This window comes from Rhinopithecus bieti, unplaced genomic scaffold, assembly GCF_001698545.2.
Source record: "Rhinopithecus bieti isolate Rb0 unplaced genomic scaffold, ASM169854v2 scaffold_13259, whole genome shotgun sequence".
Classification (NCBI taxonomy): domain Eukaryota; kingdom Metazoa; phylum Chordata; class Mammalia; order Primates; family Cercopithecidae; genus Rhinopithecus; species Rhinopithecus bieti.
This window is the reverse complement of record NW_016807544.1, coordinates 1434024-1458762: the sequence shown is the minus strand read 5'-3', so window position 1 is coordinate 1458762 and position 24739 is coordinate 1434024. Positions and strand designations below refer to the sequence as shown.

General features: G+C 46.7%; 1 protein-coding gene across 14 annotated transcripts in view; it reads right to left on the bottom strand.

Annotated features, from left to right (window-relative positions):
• Positions 1-14644: 14644 nt before the first annotated feature.
• The window catches only part of SIPA1L1 (signal induced proliferation associated 1 like 1), a 420357-nt gene continuing 410262 nt past the window's right edge, over positions 14645-24739 (bottom strand). For 7 of the 14 annotated variants that reach the window (XM_017882761.1, XM_017882759.1, XM_017882760.1 and 4 more), the window contains 5 exons: positions 23471-23717; positions 19944-20090; positions 18334-18448; positions 17360-17444; positions 14645-16670 (listed from right to left, as the gene is read on the bottom strand). In XM_017882761.1, coding sequence (XP_017738250.1) covers positions 16527-16670; positions 17360-17444; positions 18334-18448; positions 19944-20090; positions 23471-23717 — 738 coding nt within the window. In that variant the 3' untranslated portion in view covers positions 14645-16526. The remainder of the gene's footprint in view (positions 16671-17359; positions 17445-18333; positions 18449-19943; positions 20091-23470; positions 23718-24739) is intronic. The other 7 variants (XM_017882768.1, XM_017882772.1, XM_017882771.1 and 4 more) reach the window with 2 other exon arrangements.

Sequence of the window (24739 nt, the reverse complement as noted above, 5' to 3'; positions counted from 1 at the left end):
CCAATCTTAAACATTTTATAAAACAGCACTTTAAATTCTAGTAGTCATTTTCTATAGAGTTGACAATATAAAGAATCGACATTTCACTTCAAACATGTTACCTCTAGCCTTTACATACACACATTTCAGAGGAATACGTATTGTTTAATATTACAAAGCGTCCCTCAGCCACCATGCGTACCTGTTGTGAAAATCAAAGAACGGAAACCATGAATTAGAACACAAAGAGAAGCAAGAGAAAGGACTCAGCACTATTGAGAAGCAACACTTTGTTGTGCTTTGATGCTGGAAGAAAGTATCTGACAAGTGAATTAATCTGTCTTCCCTCCGCCTTAGGCACTTCTAATACTTAAATCCTTTCCACGTTTCTGAGCAGCACAACCGGTAAACTTTCAAGCCGCTCTGTCACAGCCTCCTTTTGTTTGGAAGACACGGGGTGAAAGATAAGAAAGGCAATTTCAGGCCAGGCTTTGTGGCCCATGCCTGTAATCCCAGCACTTTGGGAGGCCAAGGTGGTCGGATCTCTTAAGACCAGGAGTTCAAGACCAGCTTGGCTAACATGATGAAACCTCCATTTCTACCAAAAATACAAAAATTAGCCAGGTGTGGTGGTACGCACCTGCAGTCCCAGCTACTTGTGGGGCTGAGGCAGGAGGATCGATTGAGCCCAAGAAGTCAAGGCTGCAGTGAGTCATGATTATGCCACTGCACTCCAGCCTGGGTAACAGAGTAAGACCCTTTCTCTCAAAAAAGAGGGGGGTGGGGAAGGCAATTTCTCTGAGGCCTGAACAGTGTTCCTGAGGAAAGCATCTGTTCAGGGTTACAGGTGACCCTGGGGTAGCCACATCTGAGTGACAGAAGCGCTAGGCATTCCTTCACACATTGTGTGCCCTGGGGATATGTGGGCCCCATAAGAGGGACACAGTGCCCCTCTTGCCCAGGTTTAAGGGTGGCACTGTGAGGGCCCATTTCTCTGGGATAAGCCTGCCTAGGGCTGGGCTCGGGAGGCAGGAAGACTAGCATGCAATGTGAGCGCTTCCCACACTCAGAAAGGGGACCGGTGTCTCCAGGTTCTGAGCAGTCCCAGAGATGTGGCAGGGATCAGGGGAACATCCGATTGAACTCAGCAGGGGAGACAGGTCCAGCCTGTGCAGTGACCTCTGTGCCCTGGCTCAGCAGGAGGGCATCGAGGACCAGGGGTGTGAAGACGAGGGATCCGTAAACCTGCCAATGGCAACCAGAAGACCAGAGGCCTCTCCTGCCCGCACCCGCACCCCAAGACCTTGATAGGACCTGGAGAGGGAAGGAGCAGAGAGCCTCTGTCATGAAAAGAATTGTATTCCAGCCTCGCCAGATTAGTTTTGACTTGAAGCAGGAAGAAAGAAAAGAAATGTGACATTTCTTACCTCATTTTACTCAATAAAATCAGAATCCACCCCGGAAGTAAATTTGGTTGAGTCTTGACACGCTTCTCCAGCTCTTCTCTCCTCCACCACTGGAAGCGAGGGAAGCCCTTGGACTGGGGAAGTGTGGACGTCGGGGCCTTCCCTACCGGACAGCACTGCTGCTTCTGCAACCTGCCTTCCTGCTTCTGGGGACTGTCCCTGCCAGAGGCCCTAGTGGCCTGCATCAGATCGCCTGAGGGCCTCTCAGGTGTTGGTGGAGGGAGGTCATCTAGGTGGGAGAAGTTTTGCCATCAGCCTGAGGAGAGGACAATGGGCATTCCGGTCAGAAAACAATGCGAACCATCAACGGATTTTTTCTTTTTTTTTTTTTTTTTTTTTTGATGGAGTCTCACTTTGTAGTCCAGGCTGGAGTGCAGTGGCACAATCTCTGCTCACTGCAGCCTCTGCCTTCTGGGTTCAAACGATTCTCCTGCCTCAACCTCCCAAGTAGCTAGGATTACAGATGCCCACCACCACGCCAGGCTAATTTTTGTATTTTAGTAGAGAGGGAGTTTTGCCATGTTGGCCAGCTGGTCTTGAACTCCTGAACTCAAGTGAGTCACCTGCCTCAGCCTCCCAGCACTTTGGAATTACAGGCGTGAGGCACTGCGCCCAGCAACAGAAGTTCTTTTTCCTCCGCCTGGCCTTCCAGGTTCAAGCAAAGCCAGTGTCATTTGCCCAAGCCTCTCAAGATCTCTTTTGCTTCCAGAGACTCCCTCTTTCTGGGTACTCCCCACCCCGGGTACCCAGAAAAGTCCTTGAAATAAATTGTGCTCCTCTTCCCCAGGGGTGGGGGGCACCACTTGGCCAGCGAATGGTTACTCCCAACCTCACCCATGAGCTCAGACACTGAGAAGGCTGCAGGTACTGCTCAAATCGAAACAGGCCCCTGGCTCTGAGCCCAGTCTTCCTGCCTTTACGATTTCTCCTGGCACAGAATCAGCCGGGGAACGTGCTCTTTCACTTGAACGCAAGTGAGGACTCGGGACAGCAGAGGGAGCCAGCAGCCCGCGGTTGGCGCTGAGGCCCGGCTTCTGAAATCCCATCTGTTCCCAGGGCTTCTTGGCGCCCCCCGTGCAAGTTGGAGCACACAGAAAATACAAGTTTTCTTAAACGAATGCCTCCCAGGAGATCAGAAACAGAGCCCGCTGGGGTTTTCTTACAAATTCGTAACCTGCGTGGCTCTCCCGTGCCAATTAAATAATCAGGAGGAAATACCGCGTTTGTCTATTAAAGCCTGGTGTTGCTTCTCAGAGACTCACGGTGTAATATCGGAGGGAATTTACCTTCCATTTGGATTCTTTTGCCATAAACAATTCTTCCTCTCCGCGGGAACTTGCATGTTGCCTCTTCTCCTCCCCCTTCCACACCCCCGGCCCTCAGAACGGTTACTCTGTGGGCACGCAGGAAAAGGCATAGTGGTCTCTGTGCTGAGCGCCCCAAGTGTCTCGTCTATAGGCAGAAATTTTGATAAGCTAATCAACTCCTTAACCAACTATCTGATAATACCTGATTTTTAAAAAGGCATTCATAAAGTACTTTGTGCTACAGCAATATTTCCAAAGAGGGGCTGAACCCAAGTACTGCAATGAACCAACACCTCGGATGCAATGCTGCTTTTCACCCAGCAACCCACGGCCAGGCCAGGCTTTCTTATTCCTGTTCTTCCGCCGAGGAGTCAGAATTATTTGCACCTCCTGCTCGTGTTCTCCACAGATTTCGTGGGGGCAGGTGTTGTGGGTTTCTGGAGATGAGCACTAACAGCTCTGCCACTCGGGACTTTGAGGAGCGCCCACTCTCCCTCCTGAGTTCTCTACTGGGGTATCTGGTTAGTTTTCAAGGCCCCATGCAGCCCCCACACCTATCTTCTCTGTGGCACCACGGAGGTCTCAGCCCCACAACTTTCAACTGGACTCCGGTAGCCTCCACAGAAGAACGTTGATCACTCAGCGACTTGGGGTGGAGAGATCCACACTGCGGAAGTTTATCAGAGGAGTCAAAGTTTGCCTTTATCTCACTCAGATACTGCAGGATGCCTGGGGCTGAAGGAGCAGGGAGGGGCAGCGGGTCCAGGAGGGAACCTGGAAGGAGAAGTGAGAACAGGGGTTTTGGATTAAGCCTGGATTCAAAACAGGTGGAATGACACTTCCCAAGGAGGCCTGTTTTGTTTTGTTTTGTTTTCAAGAGATGGGGTCTCTCTGTGTTGCCCAGGCTAGCACAGTGGTTCAATCACGGCTAACTGCAGCTTTGACCTCCTAGGCTTAAGGGATCCTCCCCCCTCAGCCTCCCAAGTAGCTGGGACTATGGGACTATCGATGTGAGCCACCACACCTTGCTAGTTGTTGTTTCTTCCCCCCAACCCTCCACCCCACCCCATCCCATAGAGACTGGGGTCTCATTTTGTTGTCCAGGCTGGTCTTGAACTCCTGGCTTCAAGCAATCCACCATCCTCAGCCTCCCAAAATGTTGGGATCAGGCATGAACCACCACACCTGGCCAAGGAGGCTTGTTTAAAATGATGCATCGAGGCCAGATCATGTCCATAATCCCAACATTTTGGAAGGCCGACGTGGGTGGATTGCTTGAGTTCAAGAGTTCGAGACCAGCCTGGGCAACATGGCAAAACCCTATGTCTACATTAGCCAGGTGTGGTGGTTAGCAGCTCCCAGCTACTCAGGAGGCTGAGGTGGGAGGATCGCTTCAGCCCAGGAGGTCAAGACTGCAGTGAGCCAAGACTGGCACCACTGCACACCAGCCTGGGTGACAGTGAGACCCTGTCTCAAAATAAATAAATAAAACGATGCATCCTGGATGGTGGTGGCCACAGAGACTGACATCAGCCAGTCAGCATTGTTATTGGGGTCCTCTCAGAGGTGTATGACTCACATTTACGTCCAACAGCACACTTTGTGCTAAATGACAGCATCAGCGTTGTTCAAGCTGCTCAACAGACTGAAACAATCAGTCAAATCTGTAAGATGAGATTTAACTAAGATACGTGTCTTCTTCCCATCCCATTTTGCCCATCCCATTTTGAATGGAGAAGAAATAACCCCAAAACACCGCAGGTGAAAACACCTTAGATGCTGGATCGCCTTTGAGCTCGAGTGGGATAGGACTCCAAAAAAATGGGGTAATCATAGGCTGCATGCATCCTAAGGACGCTGGTTCCAGAGTTAGGGGGCCAGTACCAGAGCCGGAGTGCCGTGCTCATTTCTGCCTGTCTTTGAAAGGAGCCCAGGAGGGTGGGAGACTGGGGCCAAGGCAGGGAGCAGCAGTGAGAAACCCAGGATGCTTGGGCCAGGAGAAGATGCTGGGAGAGGGAGAGGAAAAGGCAGCCAACCCCAAACAGGGTGGAAGGGAACCAGACCCTGAGCCGCATTGGCCCAGGGCATTGGAATCCGACAGACCTGTGTTCAAATCCAGCCAAGTGGGTTGGCAATCTCCTTAGCCCTTCTGAGCCGCAGCTTCCTCAACCAAGGGATAATGGGACAGTTGAGCTCCCAGAGCCACTCAAGGACAGGTTGACAGCTGCAAAGTGCTCAGGAAAGTGCCAGAAGCATGGGAAGTGCTTCAGAAAGTGTACCTTTTGTTACTATCTGGTGGAAATAAGACGGAGGCAGATTTTGGTTTAGTGTAACAGAACCTTGCAACACGTGGAGCTGCCTCACTACAGAGTGCAATACAGGCAGGAGACGAATATTCCAGTGGTCACAATGCTGAAAACTCAATGCTTTTGTGTACTTTGCTGCCTACCTGGAATGATTGCAAGTATTTCCTATTGCCTCCAAGAAGAGTTGATGATTATGTTCTCCCTGCATTTGAGGAAAGGACCATGCTTGGCCCCTATCTGATTACCCCATGTGGACCCCTTCCCACTACCGCACTGCAGAACAGCCAATCAGAGGGGAGGGGTGGGAGGCCCACAGCTGGACCAGGGGAGGCTGTCTCTAACCTAGGGCAGTAGTTAATGTCACCCCCATTAAGAGAGACTCAGCCTTCTGACAGCACAGAAGCTGTGGAAGCAGAGACTGGCTGGACAGGACAGCAGAGACTGGCTGGACAGCAGAGACCAGCTGGTTCTAGAATCAGAGGGCTGGGAAGTGGAGAAGATTCAAGTATGAGGGGGGAGGGGGATGTCACTTCCCCTCTGAACAGCATCTTTCTTAGAGGGTCACAGTGATGCCTGGCGATGTTCACTGCAGCTTGTGGATTGTGGTTGTGTCTTTTCCCTCCAGCTGAGGGCTTTTCTTGATTCCACTTCCTGCTGTACCCTACAGCCAGTTCTCTGACAAGTTCAGGATTTGGGCTTAGCTGGCAGGGCATGTGGCTGAGCACAGGAGGGAGATGTTGAGGAGTTGAAGCTGACAGGTCTCCCACAGCTGAGCTCACACCCAGTCTCAAGGTGCAGAAGGCAGGGCAGCCAGTCTGCCTCCCAGTACCTTTAGGTGACGAGGCAGAGGGTGTCATGACCTTGCAAACATGAATCCTGGCAACTGAAGTATGGTGGCTGTCCCTGGTGCTGCAGAGGAGGAAGCTCAAGAACGTAGCTGACTCCCAGACTCATGCTGTGCTGGCTGGGGCTTCCTCGTACTGCCTCACACTAGCTGCCTCCTGACTGCCTTTTGTGCTCTTGTTCTTCTGCTAGACCTTACATGGTCTTCTGGAGGTGGTGAGGGCTGCCCCAAATATATAGCAAACCTTGCATTCTTAGGAGTGAAGTGCCGGCATAGAGAGCTGCTCTTTTTAGGTCTTTAGCTTGACTGAGCCAGGTGATCCTGGAGGTCACAAAGCCTCAGACCCTCTTGGGACCTGCAACAATTGTCAGCCTTTGCCATGGGGTTTCTGGGTTGAGATTCTTGGTCTTAGTGGAAAGAGAGGCTGGGGTGAAGTTTGATGTCCTCTTCCTCTGCCAGTCTCTTCTGATGGCAAATCATGGTACTTAGATAAAGCTGGTGAGAAAACCAGAACAGTGAGAGGAGTGGGGAACAGGAGGGCCTCACCATTTAGCACAGATGCTCCAAAGGCCTGCCGTGTCCCCAGGATTACCTGAGGAATGGGGTAATTTCCCTTAGGTGAAATTAGTATTCAGCTGGGTTTTTTATGGCTCTTGATGGAAATTCTGGTATTCTGATCCTGATGGAGGAGTGAGGAGTCTGAAAGGAGAATGGGGCTGATTTTAGTGGAGAGAGAGAAGAGAGGCTGACTGTGGCAGATGAGAGGTGGTATGAACTCTGACAAGCCCCTTCCTGAGGGAAGGAGCCTATTTCCCCTTTCTTTGACTCTGGGCTTGACAAAGTATGAGGAAGTAATGCTCTGACATTTCTGGACCGAGCTTTTAAGAAGGCTGGCAACTTCTGACCAGACGTGGTGGCTCATGCCTGTAATCCCAGCACTTTGGGAGGCCAAGGGCGGGTGGATCATTTGAGGTCAGGAGTTCAAGACCAGCCTGGCCAACATGGTGAAACCCCCATCTCTACTAAAAATACAAAAATTAGCCAGGTGGTAGTGGCATGTGCCTGTAATCCCTGCTACTCAGGAGGCTGAGGCAGGAGAATTGCTTGAGCCTGGGAGGCAGAGGTTGTGGTGAGCTAAGATCACACCACTGCAAGACTGGCAACTTCTACTTTAGGCTCTTGGAGCCCTGAACACCATGTTGAAAGTCTAACCACCCTGCCAGAGAGAGTACATGTGAGCTTTTAGACTATATGGACAGGGAAAGGGGCCCAGCTGAGCCCAGCCTTCCCTTCCACTGTCCCCATGAGGTGTCAAGATTGTGAGTGAAGCCACCTTGGATTCTCCCAACCACCTCAGCTGCCAGCTAAATACCTCTGAGTGACCCCAGTGAATGCCATATGGAGCAGAAGAATCACCCAGCTGAGCCGTGCCCAAATTCCCAACTTGTGAAACAGTAGATAAGAATATGCTTGTTGTCTTAAGCAACTAATTATGAAGTAGTTTACGTGGCTATAGATAACCAGAACACTGGATAAAGGAAGAGGTCATGACCAGGAGCACTGCCTCCCAGGTGCCCCTCTGTGGACCTTGGCAGGCAGTCAGTCAGGAGGCATTTGGGCTTTTGCTGGGGTTTACACTTGGAAACTGGGCTTATTTTGTTCCTCTCAATCTGTTGCTTTAGCAAGCCAACTGCAAAGACCTTGGGCACAGTTTTTTGATAGATGGGCTTCAAGGTATAAACTGGAAATCTCCTCTTTGTCTTTAAATTGCTGAAAACAGGGACCAACTTTGAAATCCATGCCTCCTACCTGCTCAAGGATAATGATACAGAACCAGCAGCAGAGGGTATTACAGCAACATCAATAACGAGATCTGATTAGACCCGAATGTAAAATTAACATTGTTGCAGTTTGTCCTAAGGAGGGAAGAGTGTTATATACAATATTTACAAGTTGGTTTTGAAACAAAGATTTTAATTGGTTTCCAATAAGCAAATGCTTCTTAGTTTAAAAAAAGGCAAACCCAAGTGTAGTGTGGGATGAGGCTAAGAACTATCAGCCACTGAGTAAATGGCTGCTCCGAAGTTCCCTCTGTCCTCTCATGAAAGCACCATTCTGGCCAGACATTCCTCAACTATTGAGGAGTGGCAAAGCATTCACGAATCTGAAGTCTGACAACGCCCTCACCTTAACATGCTTCTCCCTGGCTCAGAAGAGCTAGCCAAGGGCTTTGGAAAGCTTAGGACAGAGTTTCCTTGAAGAGTAGTTCAGTGCCCACCCAAGTCATACATACTAGGGCCACTTATTAAAATGAAGGCTCTATGATTCCAGCTTGGATCTATTAACACTGAATCTCTGAGCCTGGAGTCCAGAAATAGGAATATAACAACTTCTCTAGGTGATGCTCTTGCATTCTTAAGTCTGAGAACCACTGAGTTTCTCAAAGCCTCTTTTATCTTCAGATTTGCCTGGAATTCGATAGGAAGATGTCTCCTTGAATTGAAATTCATAGAGGGAACCTCTCTCTATATTAAATGAGAGAATGTTGAAACACTCTTTTTTCTTTTTTTTTTTTTAAGATGGAGTCTCGCTCTGTCACCCAGGCTGGAGTGCAGTGGCACTATCTTGGCTCACTGCAACCTCCACTCCCAGGTTTTCTGCTTCAGCCTCCCAAGTAGCTGGGATTGCATGCCCGCCACCATGCCCAGCTAATTTTTGTATTTTTAGTAGAGATGGAGTTTCACCATGTTGGCCAGGCTGGACTCGAACTTCTGACCTCAAGTGATCTTCCTGCCTTGGCCTCCCAAAGTGCTGGGATTACAGGCGTGAGTCACCACACCTGGCCAAGAGAGACTGTTGAAGAATTTTAAAGGCCCTTCTCCTCTAAGAGCCTTCCAGGAGAGGTTGTTTCCTCTGAGTCCTCTGGCCTGGAGGTACACTTTTGTTGTCCTTCCTGTTCCCTAACCCCTACCCCATTTACAACCCTATGCCAATGATGCTGCTGTCTAGATCTCTTGGGCAAAGCTTCATGCAACCAGGCCATGCAGGGGACTGATAGGTTGAGACCAATAAGACTGAGAAAATACAGATTAAATATTGGTTCTGGAATCAGAGGGCTGTGTTTGAATCCCAGTTCTGCCATTCACCATGCACTATTCTACTGCAAACAAATTATTTAAACTTTCTATGACTCTGTTGATTGTTCTGTAAAATGGGGACATTAATAGCATCCATCTCACAGGACTATTGTGAGGACTCAATAGGATAATGCACACAAAGTGATTATCTCCTTAATACATATTAGATATGATTATAATATGGTGGGAAGGGGGCTGGAAGCCATGACAAATGAGGAAAAGTCAAGGAAATAGAGAATTTTTATCCTGGGGAAGACATGACATTGGGAAGACCTGACATTTTCTAAAAAATTAGTGGTTATTATCTGGGAAGAGAAACATATTTGTTTGTAAAACTTGAAGTGATAGGACTGGAAGTAGTTGTAAAAATTAAAGGGAGATCAGGCGTGGTGGCTTACACCTGTAATCTCAGCACTTTGGGAGGCCAAGGCAGGAGGATGGCTTGAGCCCAGGAGTTCAAGGTCACAGTGACCCATGATCACACCACTGCACTCCAGCCTGGGCCACAGAGAGAGACACTGTCAAACAAAAACGTTAAAGGGAAATAGACTTCCCCTGAATAAAAGGAAGCATTGAAAGATGAAGTGTGCAGCCTCAGGAAGTAGAGAGTTCCCCATCACTTGTATAACCAAAGACAGGTGGCTGAACATGTGGCAGGACAGTGAGGCAGAGCTTGGAACCTGGGCTGGGAGATAGAATATGTAAACTTTAAAGATCCTTTCCATCTTGATTCTGTGATTCATGATTCTAAGTTTACTTAAAGACAGCAAGTGTCCACTAAAAAAGGTGAAGAGATAGGTTCTTTGCAAAGTGATTCTTAAAGCTGGTTTCTACTTCAAGCTCAGGACACCGCCCAATCACCACTGATCAACTGCCTTGGAGACAAAATCTGTTCCCTATAACTTGCATTCACTGGTCCCTATTTTGCCTCTTGGGCCACAAAGATCAAGGCCAGTTGTTTTTGTTTTTTGTTTTTCTTTTTTCTGAGATGGAGTCTCACTCTGTTGCTTAGGCTGGAGTGCAGTGGTACCATCTTGGCTCACTGCAACCTCTGCCTCCCGGGTTCAAGCAGTTCTCTGCCTCTGCTTCCTGAGTACCTGGGATTACAGGCACCCATCACCATGCCCAGCTAATTTTTTTGTATTTTTTAGTAGAGATGGGGTTTCACCATCTTGGCCAGGCTGGTCTTGAACTCCTGACCTTGTGATCTGCCCTCCTTGGTCTCCCAAAGTGCTGGAATTACAGGTGTGAGCCACTGTGCCTGGCCGCCAATTTGTCTTTCACACCACGGTTTTTCAAATCCTTAGTAAGCAGTGAGTCCACACCCCTGCTCCCCGACATGCACCAGGTCTTGTCTTTCCTTAAGTAGAATTGCTTGTTGGCAGTGCCTGTCAATGAAGTCCTCACTCCCACTCCAGCTAGTGTTGTTTATATTAAGCTAGGCACATTTATGGTGCATGTTTTAATAGGCATAGCCTCATTAATTTGAAATGTACCTACATTGGGATGAGTTTATCTTTGTGCTAATTATAAAAAAAAAGAGTTTGCTAAGCATATTTATTGTCTTAAGATTACAGAGCAATGTTTAAGCTTCTTATGAGAAGTAACTGTTTCAAATACCCTTAAGCTCGTTAAAAAAATTACTTGGTCACTTACAAATCCATCCTACCTTTTCACTAAGACCAGTGACTAAAGGACCACCTCCTGGCAACTTTATTAGTAATTTACTGTTTGCTCTTTGAATTGGCATAAAACTCCCTTCTTAAATGTTTTTCACTCCCAGGAACACAGGGTAGGTGAGGGTGGGTGGGCTTACGATGGGGGTGTGGTTTGGGGAAGAAAATGGCTTCCTTGGGTTTGGTGATGGGATTCAGAGGACACCAACTCAAATGCCTTCATACCAGGCAAGTTACCTAGATGTGTGCAGTGAGCTGGGAGCACTTAAGGCAATATGGAGTGGGAACATCAGTGGCAAACTGGAGAAACCATCCCCTCCCAAGCAGTTTATACTTTTGCAAAAGAGTTGGATTTTATTGGCAGATAGCCATTTTGTGATGCTTTCCTTAAATGCTGAATTACAGTCTTGCACAGGAGAGAGATGATTGGGTGAGCTTATTAGAGATTCAGGGGTGCACTAACAAGATCTAATGTATAGGGAGTTCGGGCCACTTAAAAGGACACGACACTTTGGGTAAGAAAAATGAATCAGATGCATCAACAGAACCTATTATGAGATCTTTGAAGGAATACATTTACATAAAGACAGGGAGTGAGGTTCCCAGAGCTTAGGGTATTTGGTCTAGGAGATCATTCAGGTTGAAAATGGGTCATGAGAGATACAAATGGAAGGATAAAATGAGCTGCGTGTGTTTAAAGGTGGGGCTGTGCCTGGCAGAGGAGCTGATTAGGAGGCATAATGAGATGCGCTAATTAAGAGTAAGTAATGGAAGGAACTTTGAGAGATGCCTGTTCACAGGACTGAAGGCAAGTGGGACTGAAAGGGTATAATGAGAGGTGTAATGAGGGAAGGGAAGGTGGAACGCTCTCTTGGGTCTCAGGTGTGATGACTCACACACACACAGGCAAGACAGGAGATGTCTGATTTGAAAGGGTGGAGGACCGGAAGGGCATAATCTGACAAGGTGCAAGGAAGCACAATGCTGGCAGGCCCAGGAGAGGAGGGGGATCCGCAGAGAGGAGCAATAGAGGAGGCTAGGCACTAGGAATGAAAACCCCAAGGGGATAATTATCTTCTCAGAAAAGACAGCCGTGTCTTCGAGTGTTTGAGTCAGTTTTTGTAAAGGATACAGAGGAGCCGCAACTCCTTCCTTCTGTCTTTTCTTTGGACAATAGCAGAGAAAACAGGCTATTGTGCAGCATGGGCCCTGAAGTAAACATTTCTGAACCATGTGGGACAGGGATGAGGGCAGTTGTGAAATGTGCTTTTCTTGTTAACTTTGAGGTTTCATAGGATCTTGGAGACTGGGTGAGTAGGCTGGGCTGATCGTGGAAGTCAGTGACTTGAATTTAACATTCTCAGCCTGGAACCTAGTCTTCCCATCTCTGTCCCTTGCCAACCCCACCTCACCCCACATCCCCTGTGGCCACAACACTGAGGGCCTGGCTCCAGGGCTCTGCACCTGCCACCCCAGGCCCTGCTTTCCTCTGTAGCTCTGCCATCCCAAGTTGTCATCTGCTCTGAGAGCACCAAGGTCACCCCCTTGCTAACCTGGTACCTAGTCTCATATAATTAATGGTGGTAAAGGAATTCCAGCTCCATCTAGGTAACACACGAATTTAAAATAGTCAAGTTTCACACACAGGGAGCTCTGAATCACCATTTTAGTAAAAAAGGAAAATAAAGTTCTTTTATCTAACTGAATTTTCGAGTTACAATTTAAGCCTGTTTCCCCCTGCAAGGTAGTCTGTGGATGGTTAACTTGTCAACATAATACTCAGTTATCTGGACACGGTGAGTGCCTCATATCTTAGTTTCTATTTCTTTTAATGCTGGCTCCTATGGCTATTCTCCTGTTTACCGTATTCTTCTAAAGAATAACCTGGGAACTTGCAGAAAATTTAAGTATTTTCTATTTAATACCTGCACAATTACAGATCCTGGGGGTGCAGTCACATGACCTGTGTTTGGACAAACTCTCCAGGTGATTCGGATGCAAGCTCAAGTTGGAGTCGCTGTTCTAAAGTTTATAGCAAAGGGTTAAAAGCACCGACCAATATGAAGCAAAGTGGACGAGCTCATTCTGACTCTTCCGTCCCTTAAGCAATTCTACTTAAGGAAAGACATGATCTGGTGCTTGTCGGGGAGTCGGGGAGTCGCGGTATAGACTCACTGCTAAGGATTTAAAAAACTCTGCTATTAATACATCAGGACTCTGTTCTGGAAAAACAACAAAAGCACGAACATATCAGAGATGTAGGACAAAGGAAGTCACTCGATGTTTATTGAGTGTGTACGATTTGCCAGTCACTGCCTTTACCTGTCTGGTTCTGCTTAATTCTTAAAACATGAGGCTGTTAACTAGTTTACCAGATGAGGAAACCATGCTCAGAGATTAGGTAATTTTCTTAAGAACGCAGATGGTAAGTAATGGATGGGATTTAAGTCCCAGTCGAAGTTAAATGTCTTTTTCTCAAAAGATGATGCTGATGGGTCATTAGTGACAAAATTCATACACAGAAAAAGTATCCAACATTACTGCGACATCTTTATTCTTTTAAAATCACACAGGACACAGGTCATATTTAACATTATCCAAGTCGTTTTTTTTCTTTTTTTGAGACAGGGTCTCTGTTGCCCATGCTGGAGTGCAGTAGGGCAATCCCAGCTTGCTGCAGCCTCGACCTCCTGGGCTCAATCTATCCTCCCACCTCAGGTAGCTGGAACTACAGGCATGTGCCACTATACTCAGCTAATTTTATTTTTTGCAGAGATGAGGTCTCACTATGTTGCCCAGGCTAGTCTTGAACTCTTGGGCCCAGGTAATCCTCCTGACTTGGCCTCCCAGTGTCAGGATTACAGGTGTCAGCCCTCACACCCGGCCAGTCTTCACTGGGTGTTTCTGACCAACGTGTGCCATCTTGCTCTTTAATAAACACTTTGTTTATTCTGGGGAAACAGCACTTCACAGTTGCTCAAACATTGCACCTACGAGACTGAAATCTGGGTTCAGATCATCATCTTACATTTAACTAGACTCAAACAGTGTAAGTTTGCTGGGCCCATTTTCTTTGCCCCTGGACTGTCGTTCTTATCCCCACCTAAGGAGTTAGTAACCCAGCCCAGCTTATTACCAGCACCAGATCTGGAGCGCAAGCAGCTGGCCTTCCCAGTCAGCTCATGGATGATCTACCATTAATGCAGGCCCAACAGCACTTTCTCCCAGGAGCTCCCAACCCATGTGCCAAGCCCTACAGAATTAACATATAAGCCCTGTAAACCATGTACGAATCACGGTCTAAACAGACCTTTTGAGCTTGTTAATTGGAATATTTTGTGGCATCCAGTCTTATCCTAGTCCAAGAACTCTAGAATCTGTAAAACTGTTGAACCAAATACAAGGAATAAACTCTACTGCCAGCACTCAATTAGCTGCACCGCTGGAGAGGAACAGTGACATGGTGGATTAAAAAAAAAAATTGGTTCAGTTTGACTTTGGAATGCACTGATTTTTTTTCAGTAGATTAACTTTTCTAATTATATTTTGCACAGCCTAATATTAACAGGCATTTGTATTCCCTTGGCACACAACATCTGACATTGAGAGCTAGGAGATGCAGCCCAAAACTATGCTGGTCTCAGAGAATAACAATGTTATGAAAAATCCACGTGTGGATAATGAAGAGGAAGCTAATTATGAAGTGCTCTGCAAATATTAAATCATAAGCAGAGAAGGCAAAATAGTAATTACCTATCGACATGTGGACAGAGTAAAAAAGTTTATTAACATTCTAAAAAGGACAGAAATTTTCAAGAATCATGATTAGTGTTAATAAAGCTTGATGAAAAAATTCGGATGCAAGGAGGGTCAATGAGTTATTGGGCGGTCTTTCAAGTAAGGAAACCTCAAGCAATAATACCAAAGCGTTTTAAAAGAGCGTTTAAAATGAATTTTATTCTTTGAATTTTACAAGTAGTCTTTAGAGGCTTCAAACAAGAACTCTGTTGCAAAACTCTAATAAATAGCTTGCCCCAAGTCCCCAAACAAAATGTAAAATGAAATGAGAACTAAACTCAGAAGGATAAGCAAGACTTCAGAATGCTTGGATGTTAGCAATATTTCTCATTTACAAAGAGGTATCAGGCAATGTACAATCTCCTTCATACAAGTCAAAGAGAGAAAGAGACAGACAATTGAAATCTTTACAAAGCACTCCGAAATCTTCCTATTTCCATGATAGAAATGTCACCAGAAAAAAAAATCCCATGGAGAAATCACAATCAAGAATGAAACTGTAGCATAAAAATCTGGTAGTGAATGTAGCGGGGAGAAGAGAGGAAAATCCATCCTGTTTTCTTTCAGGGATGGAGAGAGGAAGGAATTGAGATTCCTTGGGGGAGGGAACTTCCAATCAGATGCCGCTAGAGTGCTGAATGTTCCCTTAGACCAGAGTTGCCACTGAAAGGGCAGAGGGGTCGGTTTAGTGACAGTTCCAAAGGCAACAAACAAAGGGGTCTCCTCAGGTCAGTCAACACTGGCCAGCCCCATGTCTCTGTGCTCTACAGCAGCGAGGGCCTTGAAAGAGTGCCCCAGGGGCCCGAAGCAGCCTGCATCACAAGACAGGAAAAATAGTGCATCAATAATTTCTGCAGTGGAATCCTTTGGATGGCCACGAAAGGATGCAGAAAATACCGTGCTGAAATTTCACACTGGGACATGCAGATTTCAAAAGCCCATTCTACTATCACAATCATTGCTTCTAACAATCAAGGATTAAAATTCACAAACATTCACTGTTAGCTTTTCCTAGTTACAAATACTGGTGAAGTCTTGCTCTGGAGAGAAAGATTAATTTAGAGATATGGTCATTTTGAGCAAGCTAGAAAAACCAATTGTGCCACATTTTGTCTTTAAAATCTTTAAAACGACGTATACTTTGACCAAAATGCATTCAAAATGCATACAGATAATAAGGTTTTAGTTTGAGGGCATTCTGAAACCAATTACTGTTTGGAGCCAGGAAGCTGTAAGATAGGTTGATTCCAATTTAGTGGGGCTCAATTAAGCCAAACAAAAAAAGAGTCCTGCAGCACAAGTGGGACCATCTTCCTGGGGAAAGGGAGAAGCAGGAAATGACCTCACAATGCAGGACTGAGAAGGGGTGTGGCCTGCAAGCACTGTCAGAGGTGCTCTGGTTTACTGACTTGCTGTTAAATAACCCTGGTCTGCTGATCTCTGGAGGACAGGTACAAACAGCACTAGCTCATGCACGAGTCATTCAAGGGAGGTAGGCATTTTCTCAAAGCAACTCCCTCTCCAGGCATTTTAGGGAAGAAGGTAAGGAAATATCCCTCTCTACTCCCCAAACAAGTTATAAAAACATTCTTTTTCTAGGAATAATGACATTTGTTAGAATAACAAGGGAAAGCTTGGGTTACCTGAAGTTGATAAGAAAGCTGATGGGAATAGAGGCGGATGGGCCAGGAGGCGCCCTGGTCCAAGGCCCAGTTTCTTCTTAAATACATAACAGATAAAGATATTGTGCAAAAAAATAAAGACATTCACATTTTAGCAGTTAAACTTTTATTTTACTGTTTAAAATTTTATTTACTTTTTTTGTTTTTCTTTTCTACAAAAGGCAGGTGATGATTGTTGATCTGCAACTATTGTGTTGTGCACTCCCCGAAAGGGGGCAGAGTAGGAAGCCAGGGAAGGTGCTCTGAGGATGCTTTCTATGGAAGGAAAAGGGCTGCAGGACACTCACTGGAGGGAGTGTCCGGGCCCTTCCCCTGTCCTCCTCAGCCTTCCCTAGCTCATGTCTATGGTGTTGAAGACCCATTCCGTGAACTTCTTCAGCTTGTCCGAGGCATTCTGGGACTCCTCCTGTAGCCTCAGGTTGTCCTCTCGCAGGTGCTGCACCTCCGCCTGAAGGTGGGCTTTGTCTTCTTTTTCCTGGGAGGTAGAGTGAAGTAGAAAAGCTAAGAGGTGTGGCCCCACCTTGCCCAGCTCTTCTGAGAAGTAGCTACGGACCTGTTTTGATCTTTTGCCCATTTCTGTTTTTTGTTCCTCCAAACACCTGTCTAAACAGCCTGGTATCAGGTGCTAAGACACTCTCAGCTCAGGGAACAGGGCTTCTAGAGAGATTCAACCTTGCAGGATTAGCTGTAAGTAATGCTGGAATGTAAGTACATTAAGGTGTATTTTAACGTCCTTGCTAGTCAGGATTGTCTTAAACTTTAGACAATTGTTTTGGTGGTTGATGTCTTGGTATAGTCAAGGCTGCCCAAAAAGCAAAACATTCAGTTCTTTTGGTGCAAAAGCCCCAGTAACACCAACTACATGGGAGTCTGGGCTACCAACACATTACACAAGGAGTGGGGAGGGCAGGAGAGGACCCAGGTGGGGCTGGCTGGGGTTCAAAGCTTTTCACAAATTAGTGAACAGTTTTTCTGTACGCCTGACGCCGAACGCCTCCTTGCACTGTGTGTTCCAGTGGCAACTGAGATCCCTGCAGCCCCAAACACGTGCAGGCACCGAGAAGACACCCACATCTTATTTCACTACGCTACTTAAAAAGGGCTCTCAAGGTTCAAGGGCAGTTTGCACAGACTGGGCAATTTGCTTTGAGAATACGTGTTTACCTTCTTCAAATCTTCCCGAAGCATCTTCAGCATACCTTCCAGCTGGTCCACTTTAGAAGCCAGAGTGGGAGAGGAATCTTTACTGCTGGGAACAAGAAACAAGACCATGTTGGCAGGGGCCTCCATGGCTGGGATTTTTTTTTTTAATCTGAGGAGGCTGTATTTATAAAATGGTTTTCAATGTCAAATTACTCGGTATGGCGACCCAATGAGTATTTTTACTTTACAAAATAAAATGGTAATCTTAAAAAAAGGTAATACAAGCTTGAACTGCAGGAAATCAATAGCTTCCTTTGTTAAAGATGCTGCATCTTCACGACTAAAGAATGAAGCACAATAGTGAAAATGGTCTCTCTGGCAGCACAAGAGGTACTTTCTGGCGGACATAATTGTCAAACAGTAAAATGATTCCCAGGTAGGCTCTGGGATCTCTAGTGGGCTTTGAAAGGAGTTGCTCCCCTGTGTGTGGGAAGGAAGCTGGGGAGCTGATGTGATAGGCAGGTCGTCTCTGGTCCCCAAGTGTGTGGTCTTAGCTACTCATGCAATTGCAGCTAAGGCATCATGGCTACATCTCAAACCAGTAGGACTCAGCAAGCGCATGTATAAGCATGACCATCAGTGACACTGTGGAAGATACTGAAAACCCACACTGCAGGACTACACAGCACAGAGCGCGGGGATACTTAGAGCAAATGCTCTCTCCTACCTGACCCAACTGGTCCTGAGGGCATAAATGTATTATGGCATTAAATAATAATGAATAATCGTCATTATGGCCATATAAGTCATCAAGAATAGTTTAATTATATCTATTGTATTTAGTTACAAAGCGTTCTGACTAAAATGTAAAGTGGCCCTGCGGTGATGAGCTTCACTCAGCTACTCCGTGTGGCTTCCATCTCTTTTCCCCACAGCTGCAGTCACTGGCAGGTGTGACACAAGGTACAGAGTGCTGCCCTCGCACGGGGACCAACCTGCTGAAAGGCTTCATCTGGGCCAGAGCCTGGTCCTCCAGCTGATCACTGTTGGATGCAGCACTCAAGGGGCGATGGTTTTCATCACTAGCAGCAAAAAACGAGGCTCTCTGGACTGGAAAGGAGAGAAGAAACCACTGAGTATTTTGGAACCACATCCCTGGGCCCTATCTATCAAAGTCAACAAGTGGTCTAGTTGGCAGTCATGTCTAGTATTTCCAGTGCAGGATGCACTGGAAATCTTATTTCCCAGCTCTCACAGGGAAAAATATGACTGTTTTAGCTGTAAGAGGATTGTACCATTGTAATTTCCCTTTAAAAAACATCTGTGAGTCAATTTCTAGTTCTTCCTCTTCCCTGCTCATCACAGTAGCATTCTATGAAATGTTTCTCTGGAAACAGTCCTTGTGCCAAATTTCCAGACCAAGGCTTTCCACTCAGCAATGAAATAAATGCATTCGAGAGCTAGCATTATACTTAAAACTTCTTGAAGTATGTCTTCCACAAGATTCCTGGACACTCTGGTTGGCTTTAACATAAATCCATACCACCTGTGTTCCAAAACATACCAAGTTAAAATTTAAGCCAAGAAAACTAAATCAAATTTAAAATAATCTCCTATTAAAAACCAAAACTTCTACCATTTGTATATGAAGGAGATTAACCAACAAATTGAAAAATCAAGTCAGAACTAGGTATTTCCATCTGCTAAATAAACAGCATGAAGGTAAAAGGATCCGCTGCTGACCACTCCATGGTTGCCCGACTTACAGGTTCTGTGGCCTAGTAAATTTCCCCCCAAAATTCAGACTTGACTAAAGAGCAATTTTCAATTCTCCTAATTAAGAGCAACAACAACAACAAAAACAGAAAAAAAAAATTCACCTGCTATAATTTTGTAAAGAATAAGAACTATAAATTTTAGAAAGATCTTTAAATGTAGAAAAAAGTCAGTCTTCATTCAAAAAACAAAACAAAAAACCCAGCTGACAATCTTATGTCTACACACACATAGTGCACTACTTTTTCTGTTTTCATTATAGCAGACAAGATCAGTACCAGTCTGAGGACCTGCATTTAAGAACTGCCAGCCTAAAGCGAGCACACGGCCAGCAGGCTGGCAAGGAGACAATGCAGACAGACAATGTGCTACTGCACACAGAGACGAGGGAGAACGGCAAGGGAGACACCCCACATTTGTCAGGACAGGCGCGTGGCCAAGCAGGGCAAGCACTGTGACACTTAGCAACAACGTCTTTGTGACGTGATGAAAGATCCTCTCTGGATACGTGTTCTTTTCAGTCAAGGGACAGCTGAGATTCCTCTCCCCACTGCCCTTCCCATATACAGAGGAGGTGAGGCATTCATGTTATGAATCCTGTGGAGGAAACACCAGGTGGCATCTGATTACATAAAACATGTGCTTAAGTGTCCAGCTTAGGGTCTGGTCTCTACTGAGTGCTCAGTAACTGGTAGCTCATCTGGTGAGGCACATATGATGTGAGTGTGTCCAGAGAAGTAGAGTTGACGGACACTGCTCACTCCGCCGGCACCCCACAGGGTAGCCCTGCAGGATCCTGGGCTGTCCTGTGTGGATTCAGTGGACTCACCCTCGTAGGCTTTGGCAGCATCTACCAGGTTGGACCAATCCAAGTCCGCAGCAGTGTCAGGCAGGGGCATCAGGCCAGGGTCAGGCATAGGCTGCCTGCGGGTCTCCTGGATGTCAGTGAGGGAGCTGTCGGAGGCCGAGAACTCTCCTGCAGGAAAGGAGGAGGAATGAGATGCTTCTTGTGCCTGTGGGAAAACCACTCAAAACTTACCTGTTTCCTGTTACCACAACAGATTGTAAGCCATTTGTGACTGTTATCAATGTCCAGGTTAGCAGGCTGTTAGTGGCTATTCTAAAGCTGACTTGAAATAGGAATGGGCTTCCTCTAGTCTGTCTTCATTTTTTTACAACTTCCCATTATCTCCCTTCCAACAGTGAGTCATGACCAAGTTAGTTTTGCACTGAGGCACTAAGTCTGCTTTTGTGAGAGCTGTCTGTCCACAGCAGGGCCTGGGCAACACAAGCACCTCCTTTCCCGCCGAGTCAAGGGATTTGGGCCGGGAAGAAGAGGCCTACTTCAACAGAGAGGTGGATTTTGGAGCCAGACCAGGGATGTTTCTTCCTATTAGAGGGGACAATAGAGCTTATTTTTTTTATTTTTTTATTTTTTGAGACAAGAGTCTTACTCTGTAGCCCAGTCTGGAGTGCAGTTGCACGAAGTCGGCTCATTGCAACCTCCGCCTCCCAGGTTCAAGCAATTCTCCTGCCTCAGCCTCCCAAGTAGCTAGGACTAAAGGTATGTACCACCATGCCCAGCTAATTTTTCTATTTTTAGTAGAGACGGGGTTTCACTATGTTGGCTAGGCTGGTCTTGAATTCCTGACCTTGTCGTGATCCACCAGCCTCAGCCTCCCAAAGTGCTAGGATTACAGGCGTGAGCCACTGCACCCAGTTTAATATGGTTTGTGTTTATCTGGCCTGGGAGTGGTAAGGGACAGAAGGCCCATGCCTGCCCTGTCTGCTATTCAGGGGCAGCCCACTGGGTTCCATGGTCAAAGGTGTCCAAGGGGGTGTGAGGGGCAAATCAAGGGATGTTTAAGTGTGCTGGGTTACTCAGACAGAGCTAAGACAGGAAGGTGATTTTAGGGGTGGAACTGGTATTATTCTTGCCAAGGATGCAGTCATCACACGAGCTATTCTTTGGATCAATTTTGGGTTGCAGCAGTCTAACATCCCAAGCTCTTCTAAGGGGACAATTTATTGAATACAAATATTAAACCACTGTAACAACAAACTGACATATTAACAACTAAGCTCTGCCTAGCCTGGGGCAGGGAGGACTGGGCAGAGTGAGCCACCCTGAACACTGAAGGCAGCTCCTACTGCTCAGGTTAATGCAGGCAGATAACAGGAACGACGGCTGTTGGGGTCCAGGGAAAATGTTGCTCATGACATAAAAATGCCCTCAGTAGGCAGAAGCTGGGTGGAAGCGAGGGCAGAGCAAACCAGTCCACGAGAAGGAGCACCCTTGGAAGGCGACTGCAACACTCAGGTCCATGCGAACACAAAGTTAAAGCTAAACGCTCAGCTAGAATACTTAAGTGACTCCAGAAAGACCTGTTCACCAGGAGTTAAAGAGTTTCATGTATTATGACAGCCCGGTAAGCCAGTGTATTAAGTGCTTTGTTTTCCCTTTCAAATTACAAAAAGAACTTCTCTGAAGTACAGCTGCTGGTTATTACTGTGCTTAAAATTAGCAAAATTATGAGTAAATGGAAGTTAACAAATACTGCAAGATATTAAACATTAAGTTCTACTTAAATGTGCTCCCACCAAGGGTAAGGAGGGGGAACAGATAATTCTGTAACTCACAATCCTTCTGCCCTTTTATCTCTGGGGCCCGACTTTCCATGTGGGGGATGAAAGAAGTCACCCTTCCTCATCCCCCAAACACATTTCAGTGGAAGTCACCAAGCAAGGTAGGGCTGAGGGATCAGTTCAACGAGGACTGCTTGGTTAGGATGTGAAATCACTGCAGCTGCTATCCCATTCAGGAAAACAAGAAAAGCTGATGGGAAGGGCCTCAGAGAGGGCTGCCTGTTCCTTCCCTTCCACTGTGGACTCACATGGGGCTTTAGTCCCAGGACTCCTCGTCTGGACAATGACCATGTGTGGGGAGGCAGATTTCTGAGCTGCTCTTTTGGAATGTAGGCTTCTACGACTCAGGGCCTACTCTGACATGACACATGCAGAGAAGACTTCACAAAGGGGTTACCTTTACACTGCAAAGGCAAAATTAAAAGTACAGGGAAATAAGAGAGCAATCAAAGTAAGGCAGGAAAAATGGAATTCAGGGAAGACTGACCCTGATGTAGGGAGAGAAGGAGAGAAAAAGGCTAGGGGCAGGAGGTCACTACCAGAAGGCTTATTCTGGAGTCTGATGATAAAAAGTGGTCATTTCATGTGCCAACCTTGGTTCATTGGAGGTGACTTCCTGGAGCAAAGAGAACCCAGATATAAGCTGCAGGTGGATGGGGGAGGGAGCAGGGGAAGCTGGCATGAGCCTTGTGTGATGCCTGCCGGGGCGAGCAGGGTGGGTGGGACTGTGCTGCTGAGCAGTGAGTAGGACGGAGACATGGAGGAACATTCATGAGTGTGGGCTGAGAGCTCAAAAATAAGGCAGCAAAAGCAAGAGATGTAAAGAAATTACTGTTCCAGAGAAGCAGCAGAAGGAAAAGAAACACGGGTATGAATGGACACCAGACATATAAAAGCTGCAGCAGAGTTCGCAAAAGGAAAAAGGACAGAAGGGAGGAAGGGTGACGGCAGTGCATCCGGTAAATGATCAGGAACACTGGTTCCATGACAGGCATCTGCTGTGCTGGGCCACAGCTATGAGGGGAGCTGTCGAGCCCTGGAATGGAATGGGACAGAGACAGGAAAAAGGGAAAAACCAAATTTTAAATCCCGAGTCCCAGAACATCGCCCTTAATAAAACAGGGATCTAGTTGGGTCACAAAGCAAACAAGGCATATGTGGACCAGGTGCAAGAACATGGAGGTACCCATTATCCACAGGCCTTTTCCTTACATAATGCTTGCCTGCTCACTGCATGAATAAATCAACGAGTCAACAAATGAGTGGTTGACACCACAGGCAATTTCCTCACAGCCTGGGAAAGACCGAGAGCAATGGCAAGTCTGGGTTCTTACAGTGGCTATAGGAAGCCGTGGATACAACTCTCTAAGAAATAACTAATCTAGTGCTAGCCAGTTTTGCTCAATCAAAACAGCAGCTGGCATGGTTGCTAAGAATACCAATTCCCAGACTACTCTTTTGGAGATTCAAATTCAGGAGGTCTTGGGTCCAGTGTGGGAATCTGTTACTTCTAGCAAGCATCCTGGGTGACTGTGGTGGTCTGGGATTACAGGAGAGAGAGGGCAAATGATGAAGGGGCGGGTGAGCTGAGACCATCTGAGCATGGATACAGGACCCCTCCCTCTCTGAGCACACCGAGTGGCAGCCACGTCTGGGGACACTGACCATCATCAACAGGGCTGTCCAGGCTGCAGCTGAAAGACCACTTACCATGCAGCGATTTCATTCCTAAGGTGTAAGAAGGCCTCCTCAATGGGAGTGACTTGGGGAGAGAAGGGTACGTGCTACTGAAGAGGACATCGTTGGGCAGGGCTTGGTCCAGAAGTGATGCCCTGGAGGTGAAAAAGTGCTCCCTCTGGCTACTGTAAATGCTCTCGTCCGACAGTGTTCTGTGCAAGGCCCGCCGTGAGGTGGGGGTGCTTGGGAAAGGAGACTGAGGAGAGGAGAGTGCGTGGAACTGAAAAACAGGATCGAGACAAAAGAAAGTCAATTTTCTGGTTCAGATCCCTGAGACCAAGGTTGGGGGAGGGTGGGATAACCAAGTTACTGGTTCAGATACACCCCCAGCAAGGAAGCTTCAGGGCCCATTGTCTATTTCTACATCCTCAAGGAGCTAACGCAAGAGTTCCTGGTCATTACTCCTCAGTCTGGCACGCTGCCTACAGTCTATCGGTGCTCCCTACGTGATTCAGGTATGTGATTAAGTGGATTTATCAAGATCGTGTGTGGTTAAAAACAAGACTTTAGGAACAGACAAATGTGAGTTTTATTTAAATCCTGTGTCTCTCACCAAATCATACAATCTCTCTGAGCCTAATTCCTCGTTTGTACAATGGGAGCACAAAACCTCTCAGGATTACCACAGGGATTAAACAAAATGCTGGACTGAGCACAATGGCGGGTGTCAGTGGCGTGAAGAAATGGTGTTATGGCCCCTGGGGGAACAGAGAGCCACAGTGCCAGGAGGGTGTCCTGATAAGCTTGTCAGATGATAACATGCTTGCTGGGCAACAAGGGCATTTGATCATCAAAATATTTTAACTCACATAGCAGGTAGCTCTTGATTACTAACTTACACCAACTGAACCTATCGAGGTAGATACATTTCATGAGTTTTGGAGAAAGTTTATTTTTTGAAGATGCATTTCTATTCATGAAATAAGAATAGGGTAGGCTGGGCGCGGTGGCTCGCGCCTGTAATCCCAGCACTTTGGGAGGTCAAGGTGGGCAGATCACTTGAGGTCAGGAGTTCGAGACCAGCCTGGCCAACATGGTGAAACCCCCCATCTCTACTAAAAATGCAAAAGTTACCCAGCTGTGGTGGTGTGCGCCTGTAATCCCAGCTACTTGGGGGCTGAGACAGGAAAATCGCTTGAACCCAGGAGGCGGAGGTTGCTGTGAGCCATGACTGTGCCACTGAACTCCAGCCTGGGCAACAGAGTGAGACTCTGTCTCAAAAAATAAAGAAAGAAAGAATAG